Raw genomic sequence first — 23,028 nt, 5'->3', positions numbered from 1 at the left:
AGAGAATATGTGCACTGGGGGAGGGTAGAGGGAGAGAATCTTAAGCAGATTCCACGCCCAGGGTGTGAGGGATGCTCAATCTCACATTGGTTGTGAGATCATGACCTGAGCCAAAATCCAGATTTGTATGCTTAAGGACACTCAACTGACTGAGCCACCCAGGTGCCCCTTATCTTTGAATTTGAATAATATGTTTGGCTACACTGTTACAAAATCATGGATTAGATGAAGAATTGTGATTTGATACTAATGATAGTTGGAATGAATTTGTAACTAATAGAGCGATTTAATATGTCAGTATCAACCTACACCCGCATCTTAAGTCATGTGCTAATGGGCTGTATCTTTGGTTCTAACTTAAAACTTTGTTTTAAGAACAAAAACAAAAATGGGCGCTTGGGTGGTTTAGTCTGGTAAGTGTCCGACTTTGGCTCAGGTTCTTGAGTTCGAGCCCCTCATTAGGCTCTCTGCTGTCAGTGGGATGCCTGCCTGGGATCCCCTATCTCCCTCTCTCTCTTCCCCTCCCCAGCACGCACGCACGCACACTCTCTCCCCCCGCTCTCCAAATAAATAAACATTAAAAAAAAAAAAACAAAAATAAAAACAGAACTCTGCCACATGGCTTCAACTGTACCAGGTGTAGGTTGGAGGGGGCCTTGGCGTGTTTGAAGTTCAGACAAAAAGGGCTTGAGGACAGTGTTGAATTACATTAATCTCATGGGCTAAGAATGGAAGTATCGGTTGTGGTCAAAGAAAGCTAGGGTAAATTTGGGGTACACTATTAAGGGAATAGTTCCTAGATAACAGTATTTCTCCTACACTCTATGTTGGTAATGTGTTAGGATCAGAGTGTCCTATTTTATGCAGAATTTTGACTATAATATGTGGGGAGAGCAACTGAGATCATGAAGAATTTAGAAATTATTAAAGGGTCAGGAGGTATTTCATCGGGCAAAGAAAGGAGAGGACAGATGTGAGATATCAAATAGTAGACCTGTTCCTCATTCTGTAGGGTAGAGCTAAGTAAGATCTCTGAGGAAGCCAATTTAGGGTTATTCCTAAAAAAAAAAAAAAAAAAAAAAGAAAAAATATATACATATATATATACACACACACCCACACACATATATATATTTACATTTTTTTGACGTTTTATTTTTTGAGAGACAGAGTATGGGCAGGGGAGGGGCAGAGGGAAAGGGAGACCCTGAAACGGAAGCAGGCTCCAGGCTCTGAGCCGTCAGCACAGAGCCCAACATGGGGCTCGAACCCACGAACCACAAGACCATGACCTAAGCCAAAGTTGGACGCTCAACCGATTGAGCCACCTACGCACTCCTGAAAATAGGTATTTCTTTTCTTTTCTGTTCTTTTTTTTTTTTTTTTTTTAACATTTGTTTATTTTTGAGAGACAGAGCATGAGCAGACGAGGGGCAGAGAGAGAGGGAGACACAAAATCTGAAGCAGGCTCCAGGCCGTGAGCTGTTGGCACAGAGCCTGATGTGGGGCTTGAACCCACAAATCGTGAGATCATGACCTAGGCCGAAGTCAGACGCTTAACTGACTGAGCCACCCAGGCGCCCCTGAAAATAGGTGTTTCTAACAGATGACCAGTTATCCAAGGGAAGAGGGGAGTTTAGTAATCTAATATCTCTGCACAGTGGAACTGTCTGCCCCATGAGGCAGTGAAGTGAGTTACTAGTTTTATGTTCATGTGGAAGCCATATGACTGCCTGTCTGTGATACTGTAGGAGTGGAGTCCTGGATGAGTTAGGAGGTGGTGGTTTTCAGACTATTTTGACCTTTCTCTGTAGTAGGAATCTCATTTTCTGTTACGACCCAGTATAAATGTGTGAGGATCTGAGATGCGGATTTCATGACACCACATATACCCATATATTTAAAAAAAATTTTTTTTTTTAACGTTTATTTATTTTTGAGACAGAGAGACAGAGCATGAACAGGGGAGGGGCAGAGAGAGGGAGACACAGAATCTGAAACAGGCTCCAGGCTCTGAGCCGTCAGCACAGAGCCCGATGCGGGGCTCGAACTCACGGACCGCGAGACCATGACCTGAGCCGAAGTCGGACGCTTAACCGACCGAGCCACCCAGGCGCCCCAACATATACCCATATTGAGTGTGTTGCTGATATTTTGTTATTTTCATTAGTTTTATTATTTTATTATAATTATTTTATTTATTATTTGTTATTTTAATTATTTTATTATTAGTTTATTTTTGAGAGAGAGACCGAGTGTGAGTGGGAGAGGGAGACACAGAATCCGAAACAGGCTCCAGGCTCCGAGCTGTCAGCACAGAGCCCGATGTAGGGCTCAAACTCACAAGCCGTGAGATCATGACCTGAGCTGAAGCCGGATGCCTAATGGACTGGGTCACCCAGGCGCCCCTATATTGCATTAATTTTAAAGAGGTTGCTAATCACTAAATTCAACAACTCATTAATAGATTGAGGCTCAGTCTGAAATATACTGGACTAGAGTAATCTCACATCCTTGCAGAACTATGATCCTCTGATTGTGCCTACTCAGTAACCCAGAACTAAAGGAGACCCAGAAGATTCCACACTGCAGGTGCCTGGTGGTTATTCATGAATTTCGATCATCACTCTCTTTAGGGAGGCTGAAAATGACAGTGTATTCTTATGTCTTCTTAATTCCTCCCACCTCTACCCCCGTCTTTCCTCCCCCACATCAGGCTTTCCATCCTTTCTTCTCTTTAATTCCACTCTCTCTTGTTGAAGAGTCTCTTCCTTAATACTTTTTCGTGATCTCATTTTCCCTCTGAATGAAGGAACATTTGGTGCCAGTTTGTTCTTTGAGTTAATACCTTTTCCAGATTCATGATGTCTTTGGGTAGTTTACACAAATGCCCACTAACCTTTACATAAGAAACAATTGGCTTTCTTATTTGAAACACATCATCTTAAAAGTGTTCTTTTATCTGAAGTATTTGGCCGCCCAAGTGCTTTGAGAGTTGCAACAAAGAAAAAAGTAAGACAAAGTAAGGTTTTTCGCTCTGATTCACGGAAGGAGGGACAAGGAAGGTGGTCCGTGTACACTTCTTAGCCAGATGTTACTCTGTTTCAGAACTGGTTTATGTGAGTAAATGGCCAAGGGTAGAAGGATGCAGTTTTTTACTTAAAGTTGCTAAAGTCCGATGTTTTGGAGATTACATAAAATGAAGTGGGATTGTGTGAAGTGAAATGACGACTTTCTCTTGTACTGAAGAATTACGATTATTCAGTCATGTGGACGAAGTGATTCCACAGGCCACGTCCGTTTGCTCCAACACTGTGGAATGGTTGTTGACCGCAGCGCAGTTATCCGCGGGGAAGCCTAGATTCCCAGTTGGCCCCACCCGCTCCACGTTTCCTCCGGGGGAGGGGGGGTTGTTACTGAAATATTAGCCTAAACAAAGCACAGTTCCGTGGGTAGATGTAGTGTGGGAATAGTCATTTTTAGTAATTCCTGAAAGAAGTTGGACATGGTGAGTTTTTAGAGCAGCAAGAGAAGGCAGTTTGCTAGCTGGAAGGCCACTTCTGAAACCGAAACCAAGAGGTTTTGCCTTTTTAGGAAATTTGTCTATTGTAGCAAATTGTCCTGGGAAAATAGAAATGTAGTTTTAAAAAAATGATTATTTATTGTGTTAAAACATTTTAAGATCACTGAAGTAAATTATGTGCCCTTTTTTTGAGCAGAGAGATTGGGATGTAGCAGTCAGACGAAGTCATAATTATGAAAATTAAAAAAAAAAGATGGTCACTTCATTACCTTTTAGTTTAAATCAGTGTGATCAGTGTAATTTATAATTGTAATTACCCTCCGATTCAGAGAGGCAGCTCCTCTGAATGTAATTTGGCATATTCTTTCCAGTTTTTTTTCCTGTGTATTTTTGCATAGCTCATGTTTTGTTGTATAATTTTGTATTTTGTTCTTCTTATTTAGTATAATTTTTCTGGCTTGGTATTATTCCACGGGATGGACACTCCTACCATACTTAATAGTTTCATTTTACCCATTTATGCACAAATTAAGATTTCTGAGTTACAGAAAGTGTTTGGTCTTTTGTTTTACTGAAGTTACGTCTTTTTTTACCTTGAAATAGGTGTTTCTTTGGATCTTGAACATGTTTAAACAAACAGATTCTGTTGTACTATTTGACTTAGACTGGTTTCTTCTCCTGTTGTTGTGTCTTATCAAATTTAATACAGTGTTAGAGGAACATAAGAGTGTGGGACACAGCTCAGGACCTAAAAGTATTTTTGGGTCGTTACATGTTCTTGCATTCATGTCAAGATCGGGGAAGGAGATATATCTAAGAGGTACTGACTCTTCCCTTCATTTATTTACCAGATTATTCTTTTTTTCTTTTTCCTTTCTGTATGGTTGCTTATCTCAGACATTTTGAGTAATTGATAATGACAACTTTCCCCCTTTGGGTGTCAAGCGTTAAAAGTAGCCATTGCAGGAGATAGTTTTCCCCTTTTCCGTTTTTTTTTTTTTTTTTTAAGATTTTATTTGTAGGTAGTGTCTACACTCATCGTGGGGCTTGAACTCACAGCCCCGAGATCAGGAGTCACACACTACCAACGGAGCCAATGGGCGCCCCCCTTTTCCTTATCACCCAAACGAGGTAACAGTGTGCAGAATGTGTCGAGTGGTTAAAGAAGGTCGATACGCTAATAGCTCTTGGCCGCTAAGTTACAGAAGGCTTAATATTGTTGAGGTCTGGCGTTTCTACTGAGCTTTGTTCATGACGCCATGAAGATTCATGGTCACAGGGACAGGCATGAGCTGGGCGTCTAAGCACGGGAACTGAGTCAGGATCAGGAGGTTGGAAGTGACTTCTGGTCTTTTGTGGCTGCACACGTGTCACTTGATCGCTCTGCCTGTTTTCTGTCTTTGTTGGAGAAGTATCGCTAGTTTAATAATTACAGCTAATGTTTATCAATTTCCTTCTAAATGCTGGGCTGAGTCCTTTTAACATGAGCTGTTAGCTAGTTACTGTAAACTTGCTGGTGACTGTGTTAGGAGAACTGTGTCATCTTTTGTGTGATGAGAGCTCATTTCCGTTTAATCTGTGGTCGGCTGCTCGGGCAAGAGGACGTGCCCACGTGCACCCTCCTGCTGTCTTGTGCAGGCCGAGCTGGTTCCCCAGGTACAGCAGCAGAGGTGGTCTTGTTTTAAGAAGAAGTTGTTCTGGCCTTTTTCTTTGTTGTAGAAGTGCCTTATGTTAGAAGTACTTGAGGTGGCTTTGAAGTGTTTTAATTAAAACAACAAATGCTAATAAGGCAGTGGGTGTGACCTCCAAGGGGTCACATCCCTGGACTTGAAACTGCCCCGAAGCCGGAGAGCGCCGGAGAGCGGCGGCCAGGCCCACGGGCACGGACTGTGCCTGAACTTGGGGCCGGGGCAGGCCGGGAGTGGTGGAGACACACGAAGGTGGCTGCGTTTCAGTTTTTATCGGTTCACCGGCTTCAGTTCCTAGATGCAGTGTTGAAAGTTACGGCCATTTGTGTGCGTGTTCTGGGGGAAGGTAGGGGAGGGATCGGGCAGTTGTTAGGAAAAAGGAAGGACAGAGGACATTGCTTTTCCTTCTCTCTGGGTTCCCCAGCTCCCCAGCGCTCTTCCTGACCTCACACAGTCATCAGTAGCTCCAAGTAATACTACAGTCTTAAGTGCAGAACTTGTTTATTTAACAACTGGGATTTGGACAGTAAAAGTACCAAGAGAAGTAAATAGCACAGAGAACAAGTTTCCTTCATGATTTCAGAGAGTAAGTGCGAGATAACTGCGTTATTTCCCTCTCCAGTGGATGCTCCATCCCTCTGTTTCTCCAGAGGTCATCAGATCTTCTAATGACCAGATGTCATTCTTTGCTTTGACTTAAGGACCCTAGATACTGGCTCTTCGGAATGACTCCTTCCTTACATGTAATCGCAAACAGTGGAACTCAGAGTAGCAGTCACTTCCCCTTTCAGACCTGGATTTCGTCCGTACTGTCAGATTTGTAGTGAGGCTGGTCTGAAGATGTGGAGGGAAGGAACATGGTTTTAGTTCATTCTTTATTATCAGAGGAGTCCTAGAGAACTTTGGGAACCACGTGGAAGAAATTTAATCAGCCCCAATCCGTTAGTCCCTCTAGGATTTATCTAAAATCATTGGTGCGTTTTTTTCCCAGTGTTTTTCTGTGTTCTATGAAAGTAGCTCTCCATTACATTGAGTACTGGGTTGGGGGAAGGTAGGGCCTTCAGAGATCATTTCAGATCGCGGTTAACGTTGTGAGCAAACCATCATTATCTGGAGTGGTTTGTGCTGGAGAACTGGGGCTTCTGCTGGCCTTGGTGTTTGGGTAGTGGTGGCATTAGGACCAGTTGATGTCCCCCGGAGGGACTAGGGTGATTGCTTTGTGGCTGGCTTGCTGTTGGGGCAGAGGAGGAGGTGGGGTTGTGCTTCTGGATTGCCCACCCGGTGCTTGAACCAGAAGAATGTCTGGGTTTGCTCAGGATGGGCATTTACTTAATCAGCCGCGGCCAGAAGATAAGCCCCTGAACTGAATGTGTGTCCCAGCCCCTGCCACACCATGGTCTGCTTTAATCTGGAAACTGGAGGAGCTCCCTGTAATTGAGAGTTCATGCATAACGTCTGGTTCTGTATCCTTTCTCTGTGAAAGGGTTTTCGATTGTGATTTTAGTACAATGATAGTGAATCATCCCGAAATTGGGAGAGTAGTTCAGGCTGCTGTGACTGTCCTAATCAGAGAGCCCGTTACATTTTGCTCAGAACGCTCAAAAGGAACCAGAGCCCGCAAGGTTGGCAGTGGGTTTATTCGTGGGATAAATAGCCCAAGTAATCCAGTATTTAATAACTCCAGAAGTAGACTGACATTCTGTCAGTTATACCAAGGAACTTGAGAAGCTCTCTTTAGGGAAATTTGCCTTATGTGATTCTCCTTATATATGCTGTTGCACTTTATATGATTCATTTGTAGTGTGTTTTAAGTCTAGTAGAGGTGAAAATTAGAATTTTCTAGAATATATTGGATCTTCAGAAGAAGTTTGACTGTTTCATTATAGAAATGTGAAGCTAGAATACTTATTCTTGTAATTTAATTTATAAATAAAAGTTATTACTTGTTAACTAGTATTTTTTTTTCCAGTTTCTCTTCAGCAACGGGTAGCAGAATTGGAAAAAATTAATGCAGAATTTTTACGTGCACAGCAGCAGCTTGAGCAAGAATTTAATCAAAAGAGAGCAAAATTTAAAGAGTTATATTTGGCTAAAGAGGGTAAGTTCCTAAGTCTCTGTCTAACCCCCCCATACTAAGACTGCCTTAAAATGTCGAGTTTCTTGGTGGTGCAATGTTAATATTATCATTGAATAAGCCTTGATTTTATTTGTACTTACATTATACAATAAAAGTCTATTTAGAGGCTAGGGTTAAGAATGGAATTGATCAAACAAGTTGAAAAATGCGGCGTTCGGGTTTTTCCTTGTCTGTCCACCTTAGTGATGATGTTTAAGGCAGGCAGACTGCGCCATCCTGGGACACGGGGCTCCGGGTGCCCTTAGTACCTGAGCGGGAGCCCCAGGCAGAGCAGAGCAGGCTCGTGGGTGTTGCGGGAAGAGCCCTGCCACATCACGTCCTGACGCCTCCTGGAGTTTCTCCGACAGACGTTCGCTTGCGTACCAGGAAGGACAGTATCCGCCGTGAGGCACACGTCGTGCCTGGGTGACGGGTGTGAACGAGGAGCCAGAGTCACACGGATCTTTAACTCCTAGAACGTGAACTCGAGCGAGGACGGAGGGAGAGTGTACAAGGCAGATCCGTGGGAGCATATCGAGGGGGACTGGATCTGAAGGGTAAGGAGAGGGGTACACGTGGGGCACTGACCTGTGGTTTCCACAGCCGTCCAGCCTGGCGCTTCCCACAGCGTGATCGCCTTAACAGCATCAGCATCGCCGTCGCCTGGGAAACCTGTTACAGGTGTGAAGTTTGGGGTCCTCTCTCACAATTAACTGAATCGGCAACTCTGGTCTAAGGGTCCAGCAGCCAGTGCTGAAGGTGATTCAGTGCACGGCAGATTTGGGGAAGCAGCGTTCTGGTGTGGGCCAGTGGCTTTCAAACGGTCACGTGGATCGCAGTCACCTGGAGAGCTCGTTAGAACACAGCATGTTGGGGTGGGGCCTGAGAATTTGCGTTTCTGACAAGCTTGCGGGTGACCCCGGTACTGCCGCCAAGGACCACAGTTTGGGAACCGCTGCTCTGGGCTGGTGATCGTCCTGTTTTTAAGTGTATTCACTCCACGAAATAGTTCTTTATGTACACCCCTCACACCGTTTTTTTAAGTTGACGTTTCAAGTTTTTTATTCAGGAATTTAAAAGGTGTTGATTCTGTCATATTGTCAGCACTAAGAAGTTAAGTGAAAACTTCATGCTCTTAAACGTATCAGTGGAATCAGTCATAGTGATTTAATATCTGTCACCATTCATTAAAAAAAAAAAAAAAAAACTTTGAATAAGCTCTTTAGCAGAAATGTTATATTTTTTTCCATCCTGGTGTTAGGTTTTCATGTTTACATCTCCCTCAGAATTTTATTCTAAAAAGTCGTGTGTTTGGTGGTGGTGGTGGTGGTGGTTGTTATTTATTTATTTTTTTGGAACACCAACTCGAGTATGCATCGGAATTCTACTTGCAAGGTTTGTTAAAACATAGATTGCTGGTCTCCACCCCCAGAGCTTCTGATCCGTTGGGTTTGCGAGATCCTAGAATTCACACTTCTGGTACGTTTCCAGGTGATGCTGATGCTGTTGGTGCAGGGACCACACTTTGAGAACCGCTGGTAATATTTGGCGCTTGAAAGCCATTTAAAGAACATTTGGTCAGACTTCACTGTAAGAAAAATACACACGTAGGGCACCTGGCTGGCTCAGTCGGTTAGGCGACCGACTTTGGCTCAGGTCGTGATCGCATTTTGTGAGTTTGAGCCCCGCGTCGGGCTCTCTGCTGAGAGCTCGGAGCCTGAAGCCTGCTTCGGATTCTGTGTCTCCCTCTCTCTGCTCCTTCCCTGCTCATGCTCTGTCTCTCTCTGTCTCTCTGTCTCTCAATAATAAATAAACATAAAAAAAAAAAAAAAGAAAAATGTGCATGTAAATATCTTCTGTACTGAGTCATCATTACAGTTATTAATAAGTGTGCAGCTGCTCCATAAATATTTTACACATTGAAAAAGTACAGTGTAAAAAGCACTGGAGATGCAGGTCTTTACCTTAAGAAGACGATTATTTAGAGAGTATGTGAAAGTGGGGGAGAGGGGCAGAGGGGAGGAGGCAGAGAGAGTCTTAAGCAGGCTCCGCGCTTAGTGCAGAGCCCGACGTGGGGCTTGATCCCACAACCCTGGGGCCATGACCTGAACTGATATCAAGAGCCGCACGCTTCACGAACTGAGCTACCCAGGCGCCCCTGGAAATGTAGGTCTTATGAGATGTAATTGGGTCTCCCTCCCAGTTAAGTCCTATCCTCTGGGTGAATTATATTTACTTCTAGAAAAGGGTAAGTTTCATTTTTAAAAAAATATATATGAGTGCTGAGAGCCCTTAGTCTCATAAATAAGTAGATGGAAATACAAATTTTATTTTACAGTGATGATTATTATATGTTAACTTATTTTGAGAGAGAGAGTGCAGGTGGTGGGGAGAGAGGGAGAGAGGGAGAGAGGGAGAGAGCCAGAATCCCAAGCAGGTGCCAAGTTGTCAGCACGGAGCCCAGTGCAGGGATCGAACCCACAAACTGAGATCATGACCTGAGCTGAAATGGAGCGTCAGATGCTTAACCGACTGAGCCACCCAGGCACCCCTATTTTGCAGTGAATATTACTCCATTCTCTTAATTCTCTGAATTCTATGTCAAGTCACATAGTGCTCAGCTTCAAAAATACTCTTGCTCTGTTGGCTGGCAACTCAGTTAGGCTTCCTTCCGTTTTGTTGAAAGCAGACTCTGCAGTCACCTAACCTGCCAGAAGATTTGTTGCCCAGTTATTAGTCATTCACTTCATTACTGACATTGATATTTTATTATTATTGTTTTAATGTTTATTCCTTTTTGAGAGAGACACAACACAGGTGAGGGAGGGGCAGAGAGAGAGAGAGAGGGAGACACAGAATCCGAAGCAGGTTCCAGGCTCTGAGCTGTCAGCACAGAGCCCGACGCGGGGCCTGAACCCGTGAACTGTGAGATTATGACCTGAGCTGAAGTTGGGCACTTAACCCACTGAGCCACCCAGGTGCCCCCGTGATGTTGGTATTTTAAATTGTCCCTCTGGTTTGATACGACAGAGGAGTTTTTACACAACAGGGCAGTGACTCATAGAACATTCAGGAAACCCGTCTTTTGTTACATAGGAGAAAGGGTGTCGAGAAAAGGGAGGTGGACGGGAAGAATCTGTACTTAAATACCGCTGTGCTTTGGGGAACAGTATTTATGCGAGGTGAGGATCTAGAAGTTGATTCCTTTAAGACATCATGTGTCTGTGAATCCTTGGAAAATCTTTGCGTATCTCCAGGCGTACATGTTCCCCACTTTGAAGATCACTGCCCTGGAGTGGTGTTATTCAGACTTTAGGTTTATATAACCCTTCGATGGATTAAAAAAAATTAAGCGGGCAGTGACCACCACTTTTAAAAAAAGGAATAAAATGGAAAATAGGGAAATAACAGTATATTATATTTGTAAGTTTCAGTTAAGTATAGTTGCATGAAATATTTTGTTTCAGTGACATATATGTGTTATGTATAAAGTGATATAAAATAAATTTTTAAAAAAGTTTTTATTTATTTTTGAAAGAGAGAGAGCACACACTAGTGAGGGAGGGCCAGAGAGAGGGACGGAGAGAGAATCCCAAGCAGGCTTCTTGCTGTCAGGCCACTCTGCACGGAGCCCAACGTGGGGTTCGATCCCATGAGAGATCATGACCTGAGCCCAAATCAAGAGTCAGGCGCTCAACTGGCTGAGCCCCCCAGGCGCCCTGAAGTCTGTTCCTTGTTGTGAATTGTGGTCAGAGACGTTGGACAGCCAGCGTTGTGTAGGAGGCCTCACCGATCCAGCCCCGACTTGGAAAGGCTTGCTGACTACAGTGTGGGATGGGGCTCCGTTTTCTTGTGACTTGTAGGCGGGCCTCTCTCTGTTTGATTCTGTTCCTGCGTAGGCTCACGAGGAGTTGGGAAGGCTGGTGTTCTGTCTGGGCCTGGTGGCACTCTGCACGTCACTGTGGAGCTTGGGACGCCTGAGATAGGGTTTGCGTCTTCAAGAAAGTATAGTCTACTGGGGTAGATGATACATTTTGCGCAGCGTCATTGTTTGAGTATATGTTGTGTGTCTTGAGAAAAGTTAACGTCTGGGTCTTCAGTGTGTTTCTCTTTGTTAACGCTCCCTCCTCAAACTTGTTCTAACCTTGAGTTGACGAGGCACCGCTTTCAACCCTGTGCAGCGGTGTGTCCTCGTCAAGGTGACGCGTGGCGCCTTCCGTGTGTGGTACGACGTCCCGGCAGTGCTTCCTCTGGTGAGCAGTTAGAGCTCGCTGCCGGGCTGGCTGGCCGCCCCTCGTTCCGCGGCCCCGCAGGCGGACCCTCCTTTTTCCTTCAGTCTCTGCTTATTCAGTCAATTCAGCTTAATCTTGCCCCGCGTTTGCTTGTTTTATTTCCTGTTTTTCTCTGTCCCCAGATAAAGCCGTTAGGGTTTTCCTTTCCTTTCTTATTTTTTCTTTTCAGTTATAAAGTGGCCTTTTCTGTAAAATTCGGAAGACATGAAAATGACCAAGAACCTCTCATTCCTGAACTACGTGATCAGTTACCGTTTTTCTATCCGCTCTGGACAGCTTGTCATGTGGATTCCATCAGAAAACGTAGTTGCTGCGTTAACATCGCTTTATTTATTTATTTTTTTTTAATTTTTTTTTTTTCAACGTTTTTTTTTTTTTTTATTTATTTTTGGGACAGAGAGAGACAGAGCATGAACGGGGGAGGGGCAGAGAGAGAAGGAGACACAGAATCGGAAAGAGGCTCCAGGCTCCGAGCTGTCAGCCCAGAGCCTGACGCGGGGCTTGAACTCACGGACCGCGAGATCGTGACCTGGCTGAAGTCGGACGCTTAACCGACTGCGCCACCCAGGCGCCCCTAACATCGCTTTAACTACATCTCCACCTGATACATAAGCTGTGTGGGGGCGTCCCTCTGTGCTGTCTGGAGTCCTCTGTGAGCTTGGCGGGCCACAGAGAACGGGTGACTTTCTACAAAATTTCAAAAGGAATAATGTGACTTTTCTGAGAGTTTTTGGTGTCATTTCTAAGGAAAACGCATAGTGTGTAAAACGTAAACGTTGATTCAGTTTCTGTCTTGGCGGTTTGCCTATTTCATAATCAGAATCGAATTCAGGCAGTTCTGTGGCGCCGGCTGTGACACGCAAAGCCAGTCTTAACGATTCTCGCAGGCGGTGGCGGCGTGAGCCGTGGGTTCGACGTGTTCAGCAGCCTGTCTGTTTTCTCTTTCAGCAAACCAGGCACTGTAACTCTGGAAGTCCGAGCCTCCGTGTTTGACGGATAGGAACGGCTTCTGCCCTGGTGTTGCAGTGGCCGTGCCGTCCTGTTTGGAGAACAGCTGGGCAGGAGTCCGGACGGCAGTGAGGAATGCGAATGAGAGAGATTGTTACCTTTGCGCTCCTGCCTGCCTGCTCCTGCCGTAGCGCCCGCTCTTGGCTCAGCCGACTTCAACTGCGAATGTTGTAGATATTTCTGAAAGCTTTGTTGCTTGTCTGTTGTTGAACTTGAAGAAAATGTATTTAGCTTTCAAAAAAAGTATTCGATTTAGCTTTCTTCTTTAGCCAGCCTCAGTACAAAGCTTGGCACCACAGCAGAGTTTGTGTTTCGAAAATCCTCGGTCTTGGGCAGTTAGGTGGAGCTTGTTACGTGAAGCAGCATGCCAAAGGCCATAGCGTTCTGGATTTGAAGGAAAATTGTAGGAATAGAGCCCGCGTTAACCACCAGGAGACCATGAAATTTTCTAGCATGTTCAGAACGATTTTGTAGGTGGTGATCATTTATATAAAGCTTTGATGCTAATTAGCCAGAGATTCTTTCAGTAGTTGAAAGCTAGGTTAAGGCAGATCTTTGTCATAAGCTTGATTCTAGATGTGGAAATAAAACTAGAGTGTCTTAAAGAAAATTAAAAGCCACTAGGAATCTTGGAAACAACACACAACTTGAAACAAGGTAAATAGATGGTTTAAATTGTAGGTAAGGCACGGAGATTTTAGTTCAGTAAATTAGGAAACAGTATTTGGGAGTTCTCCCTCTCAGTGAGGCAGAGGCCGGAGCATCGAAGAGCAGTTGACATAGAGGATAAAGTGAGCCTCTAACACATATCTGAAAAGAGTTGAAGCAGAAGAGATGGAGGGTAGAATATTTGAGGAGATAATAATAGAGTTTTCAGGGATTAATTTGAAAAAGTAAGTCCTCAACATAAATACTGAGTACCAAGTAGGCAAAAAATTATAAATTCATATTTTGACATATCTTAAACTGTCTACATGCAAATGAAAAGAAAATATTGAAAGCTGACAGAAGAAATAGTTGTGTTGTTGGGAGATACCACATAAGCAAAATAGATGCCAGGGGACAATGAAATAAGATCCTTAAAGTGCAGAGAAAAGTCATTTTCAACCTAAAATTTCAACCTAAAATGTAGCTAAATTATTCAAGAATGAGAGCGATACAGGTATTTCAGGCATATAAGAACTAAGAGCATTTATCACCCACACAAATCACCAGAAGAGCGAGTAAAGAGAACATTTGCAAACACAGGAGTAAACGGAGCAGGCAGGACGGAAGACACGATCCCGATAGAGAAACTGAGAAGTCCGGCTGTAAAAAAAACCCAAAAACCAAAAAAAACTTCGTAGCTCATGTTATGCTTTAAAGGAAAGTAGAAAAAAAAATGAGACAATAACAGGGTTGGGGCTTAAGGCAAGAGGTGTTGAAGGGATATAGAAGACGGTCTCATAATGAAAGCAGTGGTCTACCTAGAGAAGACAACAGTCATGAAGTCGTGTGCACCTAACAAAATCGCCAGGCCTTGTCATGTAAACAGAAGGTGATGCAGTTCAAAGAAGAAACTGATGAGTGCACACGGAGGGTATGCTTAGCATTGTAGCGATTGCTGGCTCCAGCAGCAGCAGGTAGAGAGATCGTAGCTTTGGGGGCGCCTGGGGGCCCAGTTGGTTAAACATCTGACTCTTGGTTTGGCTCAGGATCTTAGGGTTGGTGGGTTTGAGCCCTGCATCGGGCTCCGTGCTGACAGCACAGAACCTGTTTGGGATTCTCTCTGCCCCTCCCCCTGCTCACATGCATGTGCTCTCTTACAATAAATAAACTTTCAAAAAAAATTAAAAAATATAATAGCTTTGAGCAACAGAATTTTTTTTAATGTTTATTTATTTTTGAGAGAGAGACAGAGCGTGAGGGGGGAACAGAGAGAGAGAGAGAGAGAGAGAGAGAGAGAGAATGAATCTGAAGCAGGCTCCAGGGTCTGAGCTATCAGCACAGAGCCCAACGCAGGGCTTGAACTCTCAAAGGTCGTGACCCGAGCCGAAGTCGGACGCTTAACCGACTGAGCCACCCAGGCGCCCCTGAGCAACAGAATTTTAAAAGACTTGACCTAGGAATTCTGTACCCAAGGAACCAAAAAAGTTCATTTTTTCAATATTAATAAGGAACACTTAAAAAATTATCTACATGCATATATCTCAGAGATTCAACATATTAAAAAAATCGGGCGGCTGGGTGGTTCGGTCGGTTGAGCGTCCGACTTTGGCTCAGGTCATGATCTCGTGGTCCGTGGGATCGAGCCCCGTGTCGGGCTCTGCGCTGACAGCTCGGAGCCTGGAGCCTGCTTCGGATTCTGTGTCTCCCTCTCTCTCTGCCCCTTCCCCGCTCATGCTCTGTCTCTCTGTGTCTCAAAAATAAATAAAACATTAAAAAAAAATTAAAAAAAAAAATCAAGCTACTTCGTTTTCTTACCGAACACTGTTGGAAAGATTTTAAATAACCATGTAAATGTTATTTAAAAGTTTGGAAACTAAGAATTCAGTGCGTTCCTGTTCTTGAGTTAAAGAATATCACAATGGAGATCGCAAAATCCGAGAATACGGTAAAGATACTTGGGAAGCAGCTAAAACAAGACTTGGAGAATAAGCTTTTAATTTTAAAAGCATCTATTAAAATTATATTATTAAAAGACATGAGGGGGCACCTGGGTGGCTCAGTTGGTTGAGTGTCCAGCTGTTGTTTCAACTCAGGTCGTGATCTGACAGTTGTGTCAGATCTCTACACGTGAGCCTGCTTGGAATTCATTCATTCATTCATTCATTCATTCATTCTCTCTCGCTCTCTTCCTCCCCCTCCCACACTCAACGTGAGTGCTCTGTTTCTCTCTGTCTCAAAATAAACTTAAAAAAATTAAAAAGGTGAGAAGTTGAGAATAAATTATCCACGTGTTCAACTCCAGAAGCTAGAAAAAGAGTAAACACAAAGAAGAAAAAAATAGTAATAGCAATTAATTAAATGGAAAGCAAAGTTAACAGTTAAGCTCAGTAAAATCAAAAGCACATTTTTTGGAAAAAACTAAGAAAATGAGACAATTATTGATACAGTACTGTGTATGTGTCTGTGCCAGAAATTTTGGGTGTTTAGTTGAAATGAATAATATCCTAGGAAATATGAATTCCCCAAATTACTTCAACTAGAAAACCTGAATAAACCATAACCATAAGAGAAACAGTTAATAAAGGGCGTCTGGGTGGCTCAGTTGGATAAGTGTGTGACATTGGCTCAGGTCATGATCTCGCAGTTTGTGAGTTCGAGCCCCACCTCGGGATCTCGTGCTGACATCTTGGAGCCTGGAGCCTGCTTCGGATTCTGTGTCTTCCTCTCTCTCTCTGCCCCTCCCCCACAAGTGCTCTGTCTCTCTGGAAACTAAACAAACATTAAAAAAACAATAAGCAATTCTTATATATAAAAGATGCCACAGACATAGACAAATCTTGTTAAATTTACAAGGAAAATTTATTCCTTTTATTTGCTGTGTCAGAAAGAAAAAGCCATCCATTTCATTTTGTGGGATTAGTATAACTTTAATACCTAAACAAGAAACACTAATACTAGAATATAGATAAACCAGTCTCGTTTATGACCGTAGAGTTTAAAATCCTAAATAACGTTGACTTCAGTAGAATATTTAGAAATACTGCACTGTGACGTTGCGTAGCAGCAATACAAGGATAGACTGACATTAGAACATGTGTTGGTGCAACTCATTACATTAACAAATTAAGAAAAACCAAAAGGACATTCAGTAAATTTAGCATGCTTTAGTAATGAGTTCACACTAGTTCCTAGCAAACTGGGATGGTGGGGGCCTGCCTTAGCCTATGAAAAAGTTTTTCTTAGAAACCAGTAGCATATATCATACTTAATAGTGAAATGAGATAAGCCTATTGTCAATCCTTCATTTTTATACTAGAGGTCCTTCTCGCCAACGCAATAAAATGAAAACAAATGAGTTACAAAATTTTGAAAGTTAAGGATAGTTTTGTCTCCCTGTGGAGTCCATGGTTATTGACATAGAGGAACCAAGAGAATCCACACTGTCAGACCTGTTAGTTACAACACCGTCGGGATGAAGATCAGTATAGAATAATCAGGGATGTTTCTCTTTACCAGTAACTAGGGAAGCAGTAGAAGAAAAATCCTGAAGAAAATAAAAGGCAGACAACAAAATCAGAATGTTCAGCCCCTTGGGGATGTGTCTAACCAACGTTGTGTAAAAGCTTTATAGAGGAGACTTAGGAAACAGTGTGGAAGTCCGTGAAAGAAAGCCTGAGTAAATGGAATGTAATACTGTGTCCGTGGGTGGAGAGACTCCGTGTTGTAAAGAAGCAAACTCCCCGTCTGTACATTCAGAGCAATTCCAGCCAAGGTCTCTGTTTTTTCCCTTACGGATCTTCTAAACTGTCTTCGATTGTGCAAGGAAGGATAGGGCCAAGAGGATGGTGCCCTACTGTACTGAACCCGCCCCCGCCGATTTGTAGGAAATACGATGAACCGAGGAGCGTAGTTCAACTACGTCGTAGGTATGCAGTTAGTGGTACCCAGACTGTGAGAGGCTCCGAGGCCCACCTGGTTTACTCTGTAAATAATTGCAAGGAAGAGAGAGATGCAAGGGCAACCCATCAATCAGAAGAGACTTAAAATGCACATTAACTAACCAGCGTATGGACCTCATTTGGATTTTGACTCAAAGGCCTGAACTACTGAAAAAAACTTTGTAGACAACCGGACTTTCAACACTGATTGGATGTTTATTTGGGCATCGTCAAATTTTTTTCAGCTGTGAAGATGATCCTTACAAAGTGAAATTAGCCAGCCAAAGACAAATGATGTGTGATTCCACTTACATGAGGTATCTAGAATAGTTAAGCTTCCAGAAACAAAGTAGAATGTGATTGCCAAGGGCTTGGAGGAGGGGGTGTACTGGCTGTTGTTTAAGGTGAAGAGTTGTGGAGATTCATTGTACGGCAGTGTGAATAACTTTTAACACCACTGAAGTATACACTTTGAAGTGGTTAAGGTGGTAAATTTATGGTTTACAATTTTTGTTAGTGTTTATTTTTGAGAGAGGGCACGAGCGGGCACTTGTGTGAGCTGGGGCAAGGCAGAGAGAGAGGGAGACAGAGGATCCGAGCAGGCTCCGTGCTGTCAACGCAAGAGCCTGACGTGGGGCTCGAGCTCACGAACCACGAGATGATGGCATGAGCCGAAATCAAGAGTCCGACACTTAACCGGCTGAGCCCCCCAGGTGCCCCGATGCCACGTGTGTGTGTTTTTTCAAAGGTCCTTGTAGCGGTACGTGCTCAAGTATTTATGCTAAATGATAAGTTTGAGAGCTTCACTTCTCTGTTAACACGAACCGCAGACCCTTTCCCCAGCAAAACTGGTGAAAATTATTGTTTATAAAAAACAACCCTTTAAAGTCTCTGGAGGTGGAGGGGTGCCAGGCTGGCTCATCTAGAAGAGCACACAACTCTTAGATCTCGGGGTCGCGAGTGTGAGCCCCACGTGGGGTGTGGAGATTACTTAAGTAAATAAAGCTTTTTAAAAGTTTCTAGAAGTGGTTCTACAGCAAAAGAAACATTTCTTCAAGAAAATCCACTGAGTCTTGGTGGAAAGAGTCTGTGGCATTCGAGCCACTGCTTTCCCTGCCCGCCCAGGCTGGTATCACGGAAACTGCACCCCAGGTACGTGATGCTGAGAACACAGGTCTCGCTCTCCCCCCGGCTCACGGTTGAGGACTGGAATCCCCCGTCCCCGTCCCACCCAGCTACCTGTTATAGAGGCGAGGATGCAGGGGAGTGTGGCTGAGAGCTCGCCCTGCCTCCGCTCTAGGGTAGAAGCCCCTCCTTGGCTGTGGGGGGCTGGGCGGAGGTTCCGTGATGGGAGACAGGGGCGACCACTGGATCCCCGCCGCCCCATGTCCTAAAGCGGGTTTGTCGCTTAGAACAGTTCCAGCAAGTAAGTGCAGTTTGGGGGATGTGGTCAGGTAAAGAGACGGTGGCAGGGGAGCCCGGCAAAGACCTCGGTCATTCCAGAGTGTTTCCGCACGGGCCCAAGGCCTACCTCCAGAGGAGGAACGGTGGCGGCTTCACGCTGTGCGAGTCAGGGAGGAGAGCCCAGCTTTTACTAAAATCCGGTCAGCTACCGAGTGGCGGATGAAAAGAAGCTGGTGAGAGAGTGGGTTAGAGTTGCTGCAGTATATTGTCCAAAAATCAAAAAAAGTCACTTTCAATGACAAAAAAATTGGGACATAAGAAACTGGCAGGTGTGATCCGTGCAGAGGAAAACACGCAGTGGCTGTCGCGTGACCAGGTACAGATTCGATGAAGACTTCAGGGTAGTCACACGCGTGTTTAAAGAGAACAGTGCTTAGTGAAGTGAAGTGTGTGACAGTGTTTCATCAAATAGAGAATGCCAGTAAAGAAATGGTAACAACCAAGTGGAAATTCTGAAGTTGAAAAGTATAGTAACTAAAAGAAATAAACAACTAAAAGAAAAACTTATGCAGGAGCTCAGCAGTAGATTCGAACTGGCAGAAAAAAAAGAATGAATAAACTTGAAAATAGATCCCTGAAGATTATCTAGTTTGGAGAACAGAAAGAAAACAGAGAAGTGAACAGAGCCTAACAGAAACGTGGGACATCATTAAGTTTGCCAACAGATGTGTCACGGGAGGGCCAGAAGTAGAGATGAGAGGGAAAGAGAAATATTTGAAGAGAGAGAACCGCTGAAAAGTCCCCATTTTGATGACAAACGGTAGTCTCCCTGCCTAAGGAGCTCCTGGAACTCAAAGTAGGACACAGGATACGTGCGAGGATATCCACACACAGCCACAGACACATCATAGTAAAGATGTCGAAACACGGAGAGCAGGAGAAAATCCTAAAAGGAGTCAGAGAAAGACAACTTGTCATCAACAGGAGCGCTTCAGTGACACAAACTGATGACTTCTTATCAGAAACAATGGAGGCCAGAAGGCAGTGGGATGACATTTTACATGCTCAAAGGAAAAAAAAAAAAAACTTGACCAAGAATCCTATATCCAGCAAAAGTATCTTTCAAAGAAGATGGTGAAATACATTATCTCAGAGAGACAAAAACTGAGAGTATTTTTTTCTAGAAGACTGTTTTATGAGAAATACTTAAAGGAAAGCAAGTGATTCCAGACAGTAATTTGAATTTACGTGGGGAAAAAAAGTCCTTGGTAAGGATAATTGTGTAATCACAACAGAATGTAAGTATTACTTAATGGATTTTGGAAAGCAGTTATATAAGCCAATATGTGTATTACTGTTTTATGGGCCCTGTAACATGGGAATGTAGTATGTTTGCCAATGTCAGCACAGAGGAATTGAGTGGAAGGAACGCTACATCCGACCAAGGAAGTGACACCAGATGGTAATTCTAATCCTAAGGACCAAGTGAAGAAAGCCAAGCTGTCAATACACACGTGGTCTCCTTTCTTCTCATAACTTCTTTAAAAAGAAAATTATGTGAAGCAACAGTTACAGCAACGTATCATTGTGTTTGTAGCGTATCTAGACGACAGCATATTAATAACCGCATAGATATGGGATAAGAGAGCCATCGAGGAGTAACATTTCTATATTTCTTCGGTATTAAAGTTGTATAAGTTTGACCTCGGAAAAGAAGTAAAGCTATATTCTGCTGTCAGATGATTTTTAAATAGAAAATTGAAGGGAATCCACTGAAAAACGATTTGAACTATTGTATGAGGTAAAACAGTGTTGTAGGATACAAAAGAAAACAAAAACCAGTCGTATTTCTTTTTCCTAAGTATTTAAATTCCGGTTAGTTAACATACAGTATAACATTAGTTTCAGATACACAGTATCGTGTACGACAGTTCCGTGCATCACCCAGTGCTCATCACAAGCGCACCCCTTAATCCCCATCACCTGTTTCACTCATACCCGCCCCCCCCCCCCCCCGGGGTCATCAGTTCTCTATAGTTGAGTCTCTTTCTTTGTTTGCCTTTTTTACCCCCTTTGCTCTTTTGTTTCTTAAATTCCACTTATAAGTGAGATAACGTATTTGTCTTTCTCTGACTTATTTCACTTAGCGTGATACTCTCTAGCTCCATGCTGTCTTTGCAAATGAAATGGCAAGATTTCATTCTTTTTATGCCTGAGTAATATTCCAGTGTGTGTGTGTGTGTGTGTGTGTGTGTGTGTGTGTGTGTGTGTGTGTGTGTACACACAGCACGTCTTCTTTACCCAGTAATCAGTCGATGGACACATGGGCTGTTCCCATTACCTGGCTACTGTGGGTGCTGCTGCTCTAGACATCAGTGTGCATGTATCCCTTGGAATTAGTATTTTTGTATTATTTGGGTAAATACCTGGTAGTGCAATTGCTGGATTGTAGTTCTATTTTCTTTTTAAAAATCTGTAATGTTTTTTATCTATTTTTTTGAGAAAACATGAATGGGGAGGGGCAGAGAGATACACAGAATGCGAACCAGGCTCCAGGCTCTGAGCTGTCAGCACAGAGCCCAACGTGGGGCTCGAACCCACGAGCCGCAAGATCATGACCTGAGGCAAACTCAGACACTTAACCAACTGAGACACCCAGGCGTCCCAGGGTAGTTCTATTTTTAATTTTTCCCGAGTGGCTGTACCAGTTTGCATTCCCACCAACAGTGCAAGAGGATTCCTTTTCTCCACGTCCTTGCCAATACCTGTTGTTGTGTTTTTTATTTTGGCCGTTCTGACAGGTGTGAAGTGATACGTCTCATTGTAGTTTTGTTTTAGATTTCCCCGATGATCAGTGATGTTGAGCATCTTTTCATAGGTCTATTGGCCATCTGGATGTCTTTGGAAAAATGTCTAGTCCTGTCTTCTGCCGATTTAAAAAAAAATTGTTTTTTACGTTTATTTTTGAGAGACAGGGAGAGACAGAGCACAAGTGGGGGAAGGGCAGAGAGAGAAGGAGATACAGAATCTGAAGCAGGCTCCAGGCTCTGAGCTGTCAGCATGAGATCCCGACGTGGGGCTCGAACTCACAAACTGTGAGATCATGACCTGAGCCGAAGTTCTATGTTTAACCAACTGATCCACCCAGGTGCCCCTCTTCTGCCCATTTTTTAATTGGATGATTTGTGTTTTGGGTGTTGAATTTTATAAGTTCTTCATGTATTTTGGATACTAACCCTTTATCAGATATGTCATTTGCAAATATCTTCTCCCATTCTGTTGGTTGTCTTTTAAATTTTATAGATCCTTGTCTCTGTGCAAAAGCTTTATTTCATTTTAATTTATTTTATTTTTTTCATTTCCATTTGGTTCTTTAATTAAAAATTTTTTTTTTTAAATTTACATCCAAGTTAGCATCTAGTGCAACAGTGATTTCAGGGGTAGATTCCCTAATGCCCCTCTCCCATTTAGCCCATCCCTCCTCCCACAACCCCTCCAGTAACCCTCTGTTTGTGCTTCATATTTAAGAGTCTCTTATGTTTTGTCCCCCACCCTGTTTTTACACTATTTTTTTCTGTGCAGAAGCCTTTTATCTTGATGAAGTCTCAGTAGTTTATTTTTGTTTTCTTTCTCTTACGTCAGGAAACATGTCTAGAAAGAAGTTGATATGGCCAACGTCAAAGAAATTACTGTCTGTGCTCTCCTCTAGTATTTTTATGGTTTCAGGTCTTACATTTAGGTCTTTGATCCATGTTGAATTCATTTTTGTGTGTAAGGAAGTGCGTGTAAGAAAGTGGTCCAGTTTCATTCTTTTGCATGTCGCTGTTCAGTTTTCCCAACACTATTTGTTGAAGAGACATTTTCTTTTTCCTCTTGGATATTCTTTCTTGCTTTGTCAAAGAGTAATTGACCGGGGTTGAAACCAGTTATACCCTTGCAATGAAGAATCTGAAAATGGAAGTAAGGAAACAATTCCATTTACAGTAGCATCAAACTTAATGATATGTTTGGGAAGAAAAATTTAACAAGTGTAAAGCTTGTACTTTGAAAACTTTAAAAATGGTGTTGAAAACATTTGAAATGATCTAAATAATTGAAAAATATCCTATGTTCATATGTCAGAAGACTTAATACTGGCAGTATTCTCCTGATTGACTTACACATTTAATGCAGTGTCTTTATCTTGGTTGCGTAGTTTGTAGAAGTGGACAAGATGATCCTAAAAATTATATGAAAATGTTAGGGATCCAGAATAGCCAAGGCCTTCTTGGAAAACAAGCACAAAGTTGGAGGACTCACATACCCTGATCTCAGAACTTACTACAAAGCAACAGTAATCAAGACAGGTGGTGCTGGCATAATTCTAGTAGTTCCATGGGATGGAGTCGAGAATCCCGAAATAAGCCTCAGA

The 23,028-nt window shown here is 43.1% G+C and overlaps 1 protein-coding gene across 3 annotated transcripts in view; it reads left to right on the top strand.

The window, feature by feature from the left end:
• Window positions 1–23,028, top strand: part of RABEP1 (rabaptin, RAB GTPase binding effector protein 1) — a 102,267-nt gene that overhangs the window by 34,058 nt on the left and 45,181 nt on the right. Inside the window, exons 2-3 of one of the 3 annotated variants that reach the window (XM_078437897.2) lie at window positions 7,181–7,309; window positions 7,804–7,884. The exons of 1 other annotated variant lie outside the window; for it this stretch is intronic. In XM_078437897.2, the coding sequence (XP_078294023.1) occupies window positions 7,181–7,309; window positions 7,804–7,884 (210 nt within the window). The remainder of the gene's footprint in view (window positions 1–7,180; window positions 7,310–7,803; window positions 7,885–23,028) is intronic. One more of the 3 variants, XM_078437899.2, reaches the window with a different exon arrangement.

The sequence above is a fragment of the Panthera onca genome, chromosome E1 (genome assembly GCF_046562875.1).
Source record: "Panthera onca isolate mPanOnc1 chromosome E1, mPanOnc1 haplotype 2, whole genome shotgun sequence".
Taxonomy (NCBI): Eukaryota; Metazoa; Chordata; class Mammalia; order Carnivora; family Felidae; genus Panthera; species Panthera onca.
The sequence above is the reverse complement of the archived record's forward strand: the minus strand, read 5'-3'. Positions and strand labels throughout refer to the sequence as shown.